Source organism: Emiliania huxleyi, assembly GCF_000372725.1.
Source record: "Emiliania huxleyi CCMP1516 chromosome Unknown EMIHUscaffold_185, whole genome shotgun sequence".
Taxonomy (NCBI): domain Eukaryota; phylum Haptophyta; order Isochrysidales; family Noelaerhabdaceae; genus Emiliania; species Emiliania huxleyi.
The window spans coordinates 239,289-250,121 of NW_005200738.1; the positions used below are offsets into that span (position 1 = coordinate 239,289).

General features: G+C 65.5%; 4 protein-coding genes across 4 annotated transcripts in view; 2 read left to right on the top strand and 2 right to left on the bottom strand.

Moving 5' to 3' along the window:
• Positions 1–3,390, bottom strand: part of EMIHUDRAFT_456573 (hypothetical protein) — a gene marked incomplete at its 5' end in the record, with an annotated part of 4,608 nt that extends 1,218 nt beyond the window's left edge. The window contains 13 exons of the mRNA XM_005782887.1: positions 14–69; positions 142–243; positions 341–510; positions 593–628; positions 700–1,015; positions 1,188–1,532; positions 1,764–1,840; positions 1,926–2,081; positions 2,158–2,233; positions 2,456–2,870; positions 2,943–3,046; positions 3,144–3,207; positions 3,281–3,390. Of these exons, the coding sequence (XP_005782944.1) occupies positions 14–69; positions 142–243; positions 341–510; positions 593–628; positions 700–1,015; positions 1,188–1,532; positions 1,764–1,840; positions 1,926–2,081; positions 2,158–2,233; positions 2,456–2,870; positions 2,943–3,046; positions 3,144–3,207; positions 3,281–3,390 (2,027 nt within the window). The remainder of the gene's footprint in view (positions 1–13; positions 70–141; positions 244–340; positions 511–592; positions 629–699; positions 1,016–1,187; positions 1,533–1,763; positions 1,841–1,925; positions 2,082–2,157; positions 2,234–2,455; positions 2,871–2,942; positions 3,047–3,143; positions 3,208–3,280) is intronic.
• Positions 3,391–6,127: 2,737 nt separating this feature from the next.
• Positions 6,128–6,847, top strand: EMIHUDRAFT_232878 (hypothetical protein; the record flags this gene model as incomplete). The annotated part of the gene is made up of 1 exon (XM_005782888.1): positions 6,128–6,847. One exon carries the CDS (start codon positions 6,128–6,130, stop codon positions 6,845–6,847), a length of 720 nt encoding a protein of 239 aa, XP_005782945.1.
• A 616-nt stretch (positions 6,848–7,463) lies between these two features.
• Positions 7,464–8,036, top strand: EMIHUDRAFT_232879 (hypothetical protein; the record flags this gene model as incomplete). The annotated part of the gene is made up of 1 exon (XM_005782889.1): positions 7,464–8,036. The coding sequence occupies one exon, from the start codon at positions 7,464–7,466 to the stop codon at positions 8,034–8,036; it is 573 nt and encodes a 190-aa protein (XP_005782946.1).
• A 650-nt stretch (positions 8,037–8,686) lies between these two features.
• EMIHUDRAFT_232880 (hypothetical protein) lies at positions 8,687–9,959 on the bottom strand (the record flags this gene model as incomplete). The annotated part of the gene is made up of 2 exons (XM_005782890.1): positions 8,687–9,055; positions 9,381–9,959. 2 exons carry the CDS (start codon positions 9,957–9,959, stop codon positions 8,687–8,689), a joined length of 948 nt encoding a protein of 315 aa, XP_005782947.1.
• Between the last annotated feature and the right edge of the window lie 874 nt (positions 9,960–10,833).

The window sequence follows — 10,833 nt, forward strand, 5'->3', positions numbered from 1 at the left end:
GGGGGCCGCTCACCGCAACGCGCTACTGAGCGTCTCGACGGACTCTTGCGACACGAGCAGCAGCGGCGCCTCGTTGGCAAAGCCAATCGAGGCGGCACCGCCCCCTGCCAGCGGCGGGCCGCGCGCGCGCGAGCAGCGCACGAGCCGGCACGGCACGCCCTCTGCGCGCTCGAACCACAGCGCCGCCTCTGGCCCTCCGACCGCCGCGCCGTAGCACTCCTCGCCGCACAGCGTCAGCGACTCCTCGGGGGAGCTCGAGGGGGAGCGGGCGCGCTGCGGTGCCCCTCGGGAGAGCCTCTCATCGCGCACCGCACCGACTCCTGCTCCCGCACGCAGGCACGCTCCTCCGCTCCACGGCCCACCCTCGCCTCGCCTGCTTCTCTTCCAGCGGCAGCGAGAGCGTGAGTGTGGCGAGGCCCGGCGCAGAGACGGTGAGCAGCCCGGCGGCGAGGTCGAGCTCCGGCCGGAGCAGGGCGAGGCGAGGGTGGGCCGTCGAGCGGAGGAGCGTGCCTGCGTGCGGGAGCAGGAGTCGGTGCGGCGCGCGGTGAGCGGCTCGGCCGCCGGCGCAGAGAGAGAGGGGCGCCGGATGGACCGGCAAGGCCCCACTCTCGGTCATAGAGCAACCGCCCTGCAGTTGGAGAGGGGGGACAGTGAGGGGCGCTTCACCGGCGAGTTCGGCGGGTGGCAGGGGAGGCGGACCCGAGAGCGGGTCGAGGGGCCACCGCCGCACGCGCATGCCACCGCACGACTTGAGAGGGTGCACGAACAGCTCGAGCACGCGGCAAGGTGCGGCCGGACGCGGGTCCGCCTCGGCGTCGGCGGCGTCGGCGGAGGACGTGCGCTCCGCCGGCACGAGCACAAACGTCTCGTGCAGGAAGGAGAGCAAGGCGTCCACGTCCTCCCAGCTCGAGTCCTTGCCGAGCGAGGCGCGCACCACGCCGGTCGGCCGGCCGCCCAAGACGTCCCGCTCGTCGCCGCACTGTTTCCCCGCGCGCACCGCGTCGAGCACGTCCGCCTGAGAGGAGATGCGCCGAGATTGTGCCGAGATTGTGCCGAGATGTGCCGGCGGCGCGGCGAGCACGGCCCGCCTCGCTCAGGCCGAGCAAGGCCTGGCACCCGCCCGGGTTGCAGCAGCAGCCCGTGCGCAGCTGGATCGGCGGCCGGTGTAGCGCCGCGAGCTTGCCGACCTCGGCGTACCCGACGACACTGCCGTCGTGCCGCACGACGTTGAAGGCGACTGTTGGTCCGCCGAGCGAAGTGCGAACGGCGCCCTCGGCTCCTCCCTCGCCGGCCCCTCCCTCGCCGGCGCCTCCCTCGCCGCCCGCCCACGCACCGTAGAGCACGACCGCGCGCCGCCCGTCGGCGTGCCGAAGGGAGCGGAGGCGGGACCGGAGCTCGGCCGCGAGTGCGCGAGTGTGCGCCGCTATGGCGGCCGGCCCGCCGACCGCCTCGAGCACCTCGAACCCTCGCGCCAGCGCCGCGACGCCCAAGTAGTGCGCTGTCCCGTCGGCTAAGGCGTCGACGGCGGCGTGCTTGGGAGGGTTGAAGAAGGTTGCAGGACCAGTCTCGCCGCCGCCGCCTCCCCGCCCACTGCCGCTACCGCTGCAAACTCCAGCTCCACCGCCGTCGCTGCCGTCGCTGCCGCCGGCGTCGCTGCCGCCGGCGTCGCTGCCGCCTCCACCGCAGCCGTTCTGGTCGTCGCGAGGGGCGTGCGGCGGCGCAGCTGGCGGCGAGGAGAGCGGGTGCGGCAACGCCGCCGCCACCGAGCCTCCGCCAAAGTAGCCGTGCCGGCTGTCCTTCCGCAGGAGGCGCAGCGCGTCGCGCCGCACGAGCAGCGCGCCTAGGCGGGAGCAGGCGGAGGGAGTGGGGGAGGGGAGGGAGGGAGGGGAGGGAGGCAGAAGAGGGAGAGAGGGTGGTTCGGACACGAGGGAGCGAGAAGCGGGCGGGAGGCGTGCCCAGCCCCGTCGGAGAGCCGAACAGCTTGTAAAAGGAGACGGCGCAAAGGGCCGCTCCGCTGGCGTGCAGGTGGAGCGGACCCGTCGCCGCCGCCTTTGCGGCGTCCAGCATGAGCCACCACGTGCCTGGGGCGAGGGTCGGGGCCGCGGGTCGGGGCTAGCTGCTGCTGCGGCGTCCAGCAGGCGTCCACACACCACACACCGCCGTGACCGGTCCCAAGCTGCGCGAGCCCCGCCGAAGCCGCCCGAATGTCGGAGACGTCTCCGGTCAGGTTGCACTCAACCGGAAGCACCGCGAGATGATGCACAGCCCGCGCCTCCGCCTCCGCTCCCGCCCCCGCCGCTGCCTCCGACCCTGCCGCCGGCTCCACCTCTGCCTCTGCCGCCTCTGCCTCGGCTGCCTCTGTCGCCTGTGCCGCCAGCCGCAGCAGGTCGCCTGGCCGGTCTGCGCAGCGGCACGTTGCTCCCCGGCCGCTGGCGGGCCCTCGCATCCCGAGCACGGAGGTGTGGCACGCGGACGGCATCAGCAGTGCCGAGCGGCCGCAGAACTGGAAGTGCTCTGCCACCAGCCTCAGCGACGCCGTCGCGCCCGCCGTCCAAATCACCTCCCAGTCCGGCGCATGCGAGCCGCAGAAGTGGGCGAGCACGAGGGATCTGGCGCGGTCGAGCTCGGCGCTGGCCGCGCCCGCCGCCGGACCCGCCGAATGCGGGTTGCCGAGAGGTCGTGTCGTGCAGTCCTCTGCTACGGCTCTGAGCTGCGAGGCGAGTGGGAGCGCCGCGCCGGCGTGGTCGAGGTAGACGATGCCCTGCTCGCCATCCGCGCATCGCTGCGCCTCGGCAGGCCGAACAAGCACGGGCAGCTCACGGCTCCGCCAGCTATCAATGTGGCCGGCTGCTGAAGCCGCGTAGCCGTAGCTAGACCCGGCACGGGCGAGAAAGGCGGCCTTACGCACCAAGCGTGGAGACGCAGCGCGTCTACGCGTCAACCTCCGGCGGCCAGCGACCACGACGATGACGACGCCGATCACTGCCACGGTCAACGTTTGCATATATCGCGCCGACGTCTCGATCTTGTGCCGATCGCCGGAGAGCTTGGTGGGGTGCAGCACGAGAAAAAGATTTGGAGCCGCTCACGGGTGGCTTCCTCGGATTCACGTAAACGCACAACCCCGGGCCCCGAAATCGCACAGTGATGACAGTGACATGCAACACGGGGTCCCAGGGAAGGCGAGCAAAAACCTTATCGCGCGCGCTAGACGCCGACTCGGAGGCCGCACCGGTCAGGCGCGCAGCCGGAGAGAGAGGGAGGCGCTCAATCGCCGAACTCGGCGAGCGTCTCCAGCGTCTCCGCTTCGTACGCACCCTCCTCCCAGCAATTGAGCGCCTCCTCCACCCCCCTCGGATTCACGCCCTCCCCTTCGAAGTAGGGTACCATACGATTTAGGGTGGGCTCTGGCGCCCGCCCGCATCGCCCCCAGATGGCAAGCGGAGCCTACCCACGTGGCGCGCGGGTGCCCTCGCGCCTCGGCTTACGCGTTACGGACCGAGTCGCACGTCGCACGAGGCTCACACTAAGTGAAGAGGGCTGCCGTCGTAACCGAACGGGGTCAATTTTTGTTCGCTCAGTATTGGTCCACCCCCAATAGCAGCGCGCATAGCACGCCCACGAGAGCTCTATGGCAGCGGCCCGCCAGCGGCGCGGCGCGATGGCACCAGCCCCTGCGGCCGCTCCGGCGTCCGTTCCGGTGGCCGCTCGGGCCGGCCTCGACATGGGAAGGTCCCCGCACGGGGGGTCCCGGGGGGGCACCATGATCGTCCGGACGCGGCCCTCCGTACACGGAAACAGGGTACCGGAGGCATTCCCGAACTCAAAACAGGGTACCAAGGCCCGCAAGGGCAGATATGAGCTCAGCTCAGTGAGATCTAGCAGCACATATCCTTGGTGCCCAGAATAGTTCAGTCTGAAAAAAAGACGGTCCGACCGCGCGGAGCCGTTTGGCTGTTTGCAGAGCCCCCGCGGGCACGCCTAGGCCGCTAGCCTAGGGCGAGGAGGAGGAGGAGGAGGGGGAGGAGGAGGGGGAGGGGGAGGGGGAGGGGGAGGAGGAGGAGGAGGCGCCACCGACTGCGCCGCGGCGCGGCCTAGGGCGCGGCGATCGGCGCCACCGCCGCGAGCAATCGCCCGCACCAGCGCCAGCGCCAGCAGCACCAGCAGCGCAGCGCCCGCCCGGCGGTCCACGCGCCAACTTCCCGCGTAAGTGACTTGAGGTGTCTCTTCTGGCTCCTAGTGGGCCTCTACTGTCTGGCTTGGATGAGACGATGCAGCGACGGTGTGACGGTGTCGCGGCGGGTTTCTAGCGGCGCGGCCCGCGGAGCCGCAGCCAGCACTGACAGGCCAGGGGGCCCCGGCCGCGGCCCACACTCAAAGTGACGCACGGCTCCAGATGTCTTAGGGTAGCTCTCGTGGGCATTCAGTGTTGCCTGTGTGGTCAGGGGACCCCCCACGGGGCTTCTGTGTGGCTTTGGAAGACTCCCCTAAATCTACTCTCAGGCCCTAACATCTAGGGGGGCAGTCTTGCCGTGAAGCCGTCATGCCGTCGTCCCATCCCTCCCTTGGGTTGTCTGTTTTCTTTCTTTCTTTCTTCTCGTAGGTGAGCTGTGAGCTGTGAGGGTCGGCCCGGGCAGATTCTGTCCCACTCCCTTTGTTCTCTTCTCATAAAATCGGAGGGTCGGCCCACGGGGGGACTTTGTGAACTGAAGCGACCCAACGATTTCATGAGTGGCAGCAAAGGCAGTGATTCTGTCCAGCCCTAGCGTGGGATGCCAATTCCCTCCTTCTTTTTCTTGTTACTTGTAGGTGCTCGGGCGCACTCGTCATTGTGGTCGTTCAGGGCGGCTCGCACAGCGCCCGCACACGCACGCACGCACCACCATCGCACCACCGACACACACACACACACACACACACACACACACACACACACACACACACACACACACACACACACACACACACACACACACACACACATGCACACACACACACACACACACACACACACACACACACACACATGCACACACACACATGCACACACACACATGCACACATCCCCTTCCCCGCCCCCCTCACGACCGCAAGGGCGAGGACACGCGCACAGGCCGCACCTCTAGCGAAGCCCACAGAGTGGGAGACTCCTATCCTGCCACCGCCCCTGCATCGGCAGCCTCTGTCAGTGTGCCCGTGGTAGTGAGAGACTGCCAGCGAGAAGCCGGAGGAAGGTCGCTAGTCGAGAGAGATCGCCAGTGGAATAGGGAGTCCACCGTGCTGCGACCTGTCGCTGACCCTTTTGTCAGTAGCAGGAGAACTAGGAGAGCGCAACCAGACGGAGGCCCGCGCCTGCCCCCGTGCCGCCGGGTGCAACCTGTCCTGTATATGAGAGGGGAATCCCTGGGACCCTGTCGTGTGGGTGAACCCTGCCCAGCCCCCCTCCGTGTCGCGATGCGCTCCCCGCTCCCGTTCCCCTGTGTCCCTGATCGTCCTTCCAAGACCCTGGTCCCTGCTCGTGCAGGTGGGGACAAACATTATGACCCCCCCCAATGAACACACCAGTGAGGGAGGGCGAGACGACGATCGAGGGGTCCCGTACCATGCGGAATCGACCCTATCCAGTGCTCAAGTGCTCAAGGTGGGGGGGGCCTGTTCTTCTTTCTCCCACCCACCCCTCCCTCGTTGCACGTTGGGCGTGTCCCTTTTATTATTTATTTATTTAGCTTTTCTTGTCGTACCGAAAAGAAAGTGCCTAACCCCGAGAAACCCTTCGGAGTCGCTCCTCATCGCAAACCCTGTCAGCAGTCCTCCTTCGGGAATGTTCGCAAGAGAGCTACATGTATATATGCATCACTGTCTGTTTTAGGTTTGTTGTTGTGAGAGAAGAACGGGTTGCGTGATTGTCTCTGTGCAATTTCGGGCCCGGGGTTGTGCGTTTATGTGAGAGAAGAATCTGTCAGGGGGGAATAAGAATTCCATCCCCTTTTGGCATGAACTCGAATGATTAGACCCGCCCCCCCCGGACGTACGATCGTCGGCGGAAATCTACCAGTGCATGCTCCGCGTTCTGCCGAGGCGGACAGTCGGATTTCCTTTCAGACGCACGGCGCGCTTCCTCTCCGACATGACAAAGCCCAGACTGACGTACTTTGGCGACATCGGCGGAAGAGGGGAGCCGATTCGCTTCGTGCTCAAGCTCGCGAACGTGGACTTTGAGGACGACTTGTTTGGTGCTAAGAGTGAGGAGTACGCGAGCCGCAAGGCGAAGGGCGATTTTAACAGCAATCCAACAAAACTGAAGGGTACCGGAGGAGGCCTGCCCGTCTATGTCGAGGATGGCACACTATACTATGAGAGCAACGCAATCTTGCGGATGCTCGGCATGAAGCACGGCTTCTACTCGACTGATCCGGCGACGGCGTGGGAGATTGACGTCTGTATGGAGAAGGTGGAGCAGGTGTGGAAGCACGCCGGTTTCACCCCGATGACCCTCTACCTCGTCGCTAGAACAACGGCGAAAGTCGACTCGCTCGCGGACTCAGACGGCGAGGCCACGGCGAATCTCGTGGCGATGTACACAGAGCTAGCCGAATGGGGAGAGGCGCAGCTGAAGAAGCACGGCAAGCCCTTCCTCGCTGGCACGGACAGCCCCACCATCGCGGACTTCCGCTACATCGTCCAGTTCTCCGACTCCATCTTCAACGAGGGGTCTGCAATCGACGCTAAGATGAGGGATAAGATCAAGGCGATGATGGACGACAAGACGCCGGACTTCAAGAAATGGGTGGAGGACACCATGCTACCACTGCTGAAGGATGTGCGCACGCCTGGGATCCTGTGGTGATTTCTCGTCGCACCGACATCCTTGATCTTTGTGGTGGATGTTTGAATGCATCGCATGCTCATCAACATCAACGATCAAGCGACGGGTCCTGCGTTACCTGTCGCTTTTTCGCAGTCGCTTCGGCCGCACTCACTCTCGGATGCCGGCATGCTATTCCTTAGTCGAGCTTGTCGAAATTTATCATATCGCCAACAGCCACACGGCATTTACGTGCAACGTGGAACGTGGTACGTGCATGCGCGCACGTCGGTCGTCGGAGTCGTGTAGAGAGAGAGAGAGATTTTTAGGAGCCGACAAGAAATCTAGCACTCACAGTGACTTGGGCTCGGCAGCTTGTCAACTACGAAGACGGAGTCGGAACCGTAGCCGAGAAAGTCGTCGAGCACTTTCGCACGTGTACGTAGTATACGAGCTCGAGCACTCGAAAATTCGCGAGAAATTCACGTGGCACATGCCATGCATGTTAGAGAATCGTGTACACACATCAATCGAGAATAGACGAAAAAGAATTTTCCACGAAAAAGAAAATCCCCATTTTCCCGCCGCTCGGGGGACCCGTAGATCCCCCCGTAGCTTCGGTGGAAAGGAGCGCCCGTCACGGCCCAAAGCTGCACCCATGAAGGAGGGAGCCGCATCTCCGCCGATTGCAGTCGCAGCCGCCGTCGGCCAGGACGCGGCGCTGGCCGGGGGAATCGCTCTGGAGCAGCAGCGGAGTACCAAGTCGAAGCGGGCAGCTCGAGTGTTTGACCTCATCGTTGGAGTCTCACTCGCGGCAGCGGCTGGACACAGCATCGCCGCAGAAACCAACACGTTGCTCGAAAGCACCACCTTTCTCCTTCTCTCCCTCACCGGTGTCGTCCTCTTCCTCGCCGCCTGCGGTCTCTCGTCCATCCGCTCCCGTGCAGAGTTTCTTGACCACAAGGCGGGAAGGGCGGGCCTCTCCTTCGTAGCCGCGCTCCTGTGCGCCGCAGCCGCGCCGCAGCAGATACCCGTCTGCACGTCCTACGGCTACGTGGGCAGCGCTGTCGTAACCAACGTTCGATGGCCGATGATTGCCCTCGCAACTGCTCTGCTGGCCAACGGCTTGTACAATGCCAGAGTCTCAGCTCGCGCGAGCGAACTGAAAAAGCTGGGGCAGCAGACGAGGGGCAGCCAGAGCGGTCCGGCAAAAGGTGTCCCGCTAGTGTAGCGCACGCATTTAACGTATACGGACCCATAAGTAGCGCGAGTGCTACATATCACCAGTGAGACCGGTATGTAGCGCGAGCGTTATGTGGCGATCTGAGGCGCTATATAGCCGGCTGGGGTGATATGTACCACGCAACTCCGGTATATAGCGCCGCCGATGTGTATCACCCGGCAGCGATATGGGTAGCACTGACCGGTATGTAGCACACCAGGCGTTATGGTAAAGCCGTAGCGGCGCCGATATGGTATCACCGCCGGGCGCTATATCACGGGGCGCTACATAGCACCCTCCAGCGATACGTATCGGCCGAGGCGATATGTAGCGCGGATGTCCGCTACATATCGGAGGGGCCACTTTCCTGACGGTATACAAAAAAACACATCATCGCGCGGGGAGTCCGCGCCTGTGTCCGCGCGGCGGTACCGCGGCGGACAGACACTGACACAGACTCCCACAGGGCTCCCGCCACCTGCCACCGCTCGATCCTCGTCGCAAAACACCGTGCAAAACACGTCCTCTCGCGTCCACGATGCACGAAATACCGTACGACACCCAAGAGGAACGGCCAGGACCGAATCCCTGGTGCCCGGTGGCGCGTCCCGTCGCGAGCCGTCGAGCCGTCGAGGGTCAGAGCGCTCGAGCCGGCGCTCTCACTTCTCGCCGCAGACACGCCCCACCCAAGCGCACACCGCCTCTGCCAGCGGCCGCTCGCTCAGCGCGCGCTGCGTGGGCAGGTGCTCCAGCGTCCGCTCCCCGTCCATGTACCAGCCGGCCTCGCCCTCTCCTCCGGGCCCACCGCCCTCTGGCGGCTGCAGCCCCGCGGCGCAGGCGGCGACCGCCCCCTCCGCGGGCGAGCGGAGCAGCAGCCAGCGAAGCGGCTTGGTGAGCGGCCAGAGCTGGGGCCGGACGGAGTGGCGGCCCAGCTGCGTGTCGACCATGCCCGGCGTGGTGGCGGCGAGCCGCGTGCCGCGCTCGGAGAGTGGCCCGGCGCGGAGAGCGACCCACAGCATCAGCGCGCGCTTGCTGTCGGCGTAGCTCGACTTGCGGGCGGCCGGGTCCGCGGCGGCGGCGGCGGCGAGCATGTCGGCGTCGAGGCGCGAGCGCGCCTCGAGCCGGGACGACACGTTGACCACGCGCACCTGCCGGGCCGAGAGAGGTTGAAAGAGACGCGTAGCGAGAGGTGTGGTCAACGTCTCGCTTGAGGTGTGGATTCTTAACCCTAGTAGGCGGATAGAGGAGGCTGAGAGAGATCGAGGCGTGTGGCGAGAGAGGAGGCTGATATAAGAGACGTGAGGCGAGAGCGGGCCCGCAGTGGAGGGCGAGGCGTGGATGCGCAACAACCACCTCGCGCAGCCGCGTGTTTGCGGCGACCGTCTCTGCGATCACGGCCGGAGCGAGGAAGTTTGTCGCCCACGTGGCGTCACAGCCGTCGGCCGACGCATCCTCGGGCGCCCGCATCACGCCGGCGTTATTGAGCAGCAGCCTCAAGCCGTCGGCGCCTCCGTCGAGAAACGCGCTCGCCTCGCCCGCGAACCGCTTCACCGACCCGAGGTCCAGGCAGTCAAGCGGCGCGAGCCTGGCCTGCCCACCCCGCCGAGTGATGCCCTCCACCACCCGCTGCCCACGCTCAGCGTTCCGGCAGCCGAGGAGGAGCGAGACGGAGGAGTGCTGCGAGAAGGCTCGCGTCAGCTCCTCCCCAACGCCGCTCGTGGCGCCGGTGATGACGATGCGAGCCTCGCCCGCCGACGTGGCGGCGGCGATGAGTTCAGAGAGGCGGCGGCTGGCCGCCCTCGCGCGGTTCATGCGCTGCACTGCCATGTAGAGGACTCCGCCTGCGATCCCGGCGCCAAGCGTGCACGCGGTCATCGCACCGAGGCTGCCCAGCGTGCTGCCGACGCTGTCACTTTGGTTGGAGGAGGTCATCGTGGTAGGACAGTCGCTGTCCGTCTCGACTTGGGTCGCTGTCCGTGGGCCTCCCGGGCAATTTATTTATCTTCGGGCAAACCCTGCCCGGCCCCTAGGACCCCAGGTAAGGCCCAGGTGTGGCCTAGGGCATCAGAAGGGACCAAGAGGAGTCCAGTCTGAGCCACAGAGCCCATGTCTTTGCCCCCGAAGGTCGCGTTCAAATGCCCGGAACGGACGTCACAGTTGTGTCCGGCCGGCGCGATCACCGAGCTGTGACGCTCAGGGAAGCCGGTTGAGGTACTGGTTTCTTTGCCCAGGGCTGGCCTACGGCCCGTGCTGGATCAGCTGAGCAAGGTTTGGGGAGAATCCCCCGGCCAGATCTTCAGATATTTTGACGGATGACCGAAATCACCCCGTTTTTGCCCGTTTTTGCCCGTTCCGGATCCGGTGTCCCGCCCGTCGTGTCTCTCGTGTGAGTCTTCTGGCAACTTCTGCGATGTGAACATGTGATGCGGAGCGTATTGCTTATAACCGCGGCATCACATCACCGCCATTGAGATGGCTGAGATGAGGTGCCGGCTCCTGATAACCTCAGCGCACAGTGTGCATGGGGGATACATATCACACATACATCAGGAGCGCGATCACACGCTAGTCGCTACCACCCCATCGAGACCTAGTCCGCCAGCAACAGCTCTGCCAGCCGCCGCCGCTGCTCGTTGCGGGCCGCAGCACTTGCGCGCCCGAGGTGAGCCTTGGCGATGGAGCAGCGCCACGGCTCCGCCAAGCTCAGGTGGTACTCGCTCCCCTGCCCGTGCGCGGGCAGCGGCCTCTTCAGCTGCACACGCAGCGACGCGGAGGTTGGCTCTGGCCGGGTGACGCTCACCGCACT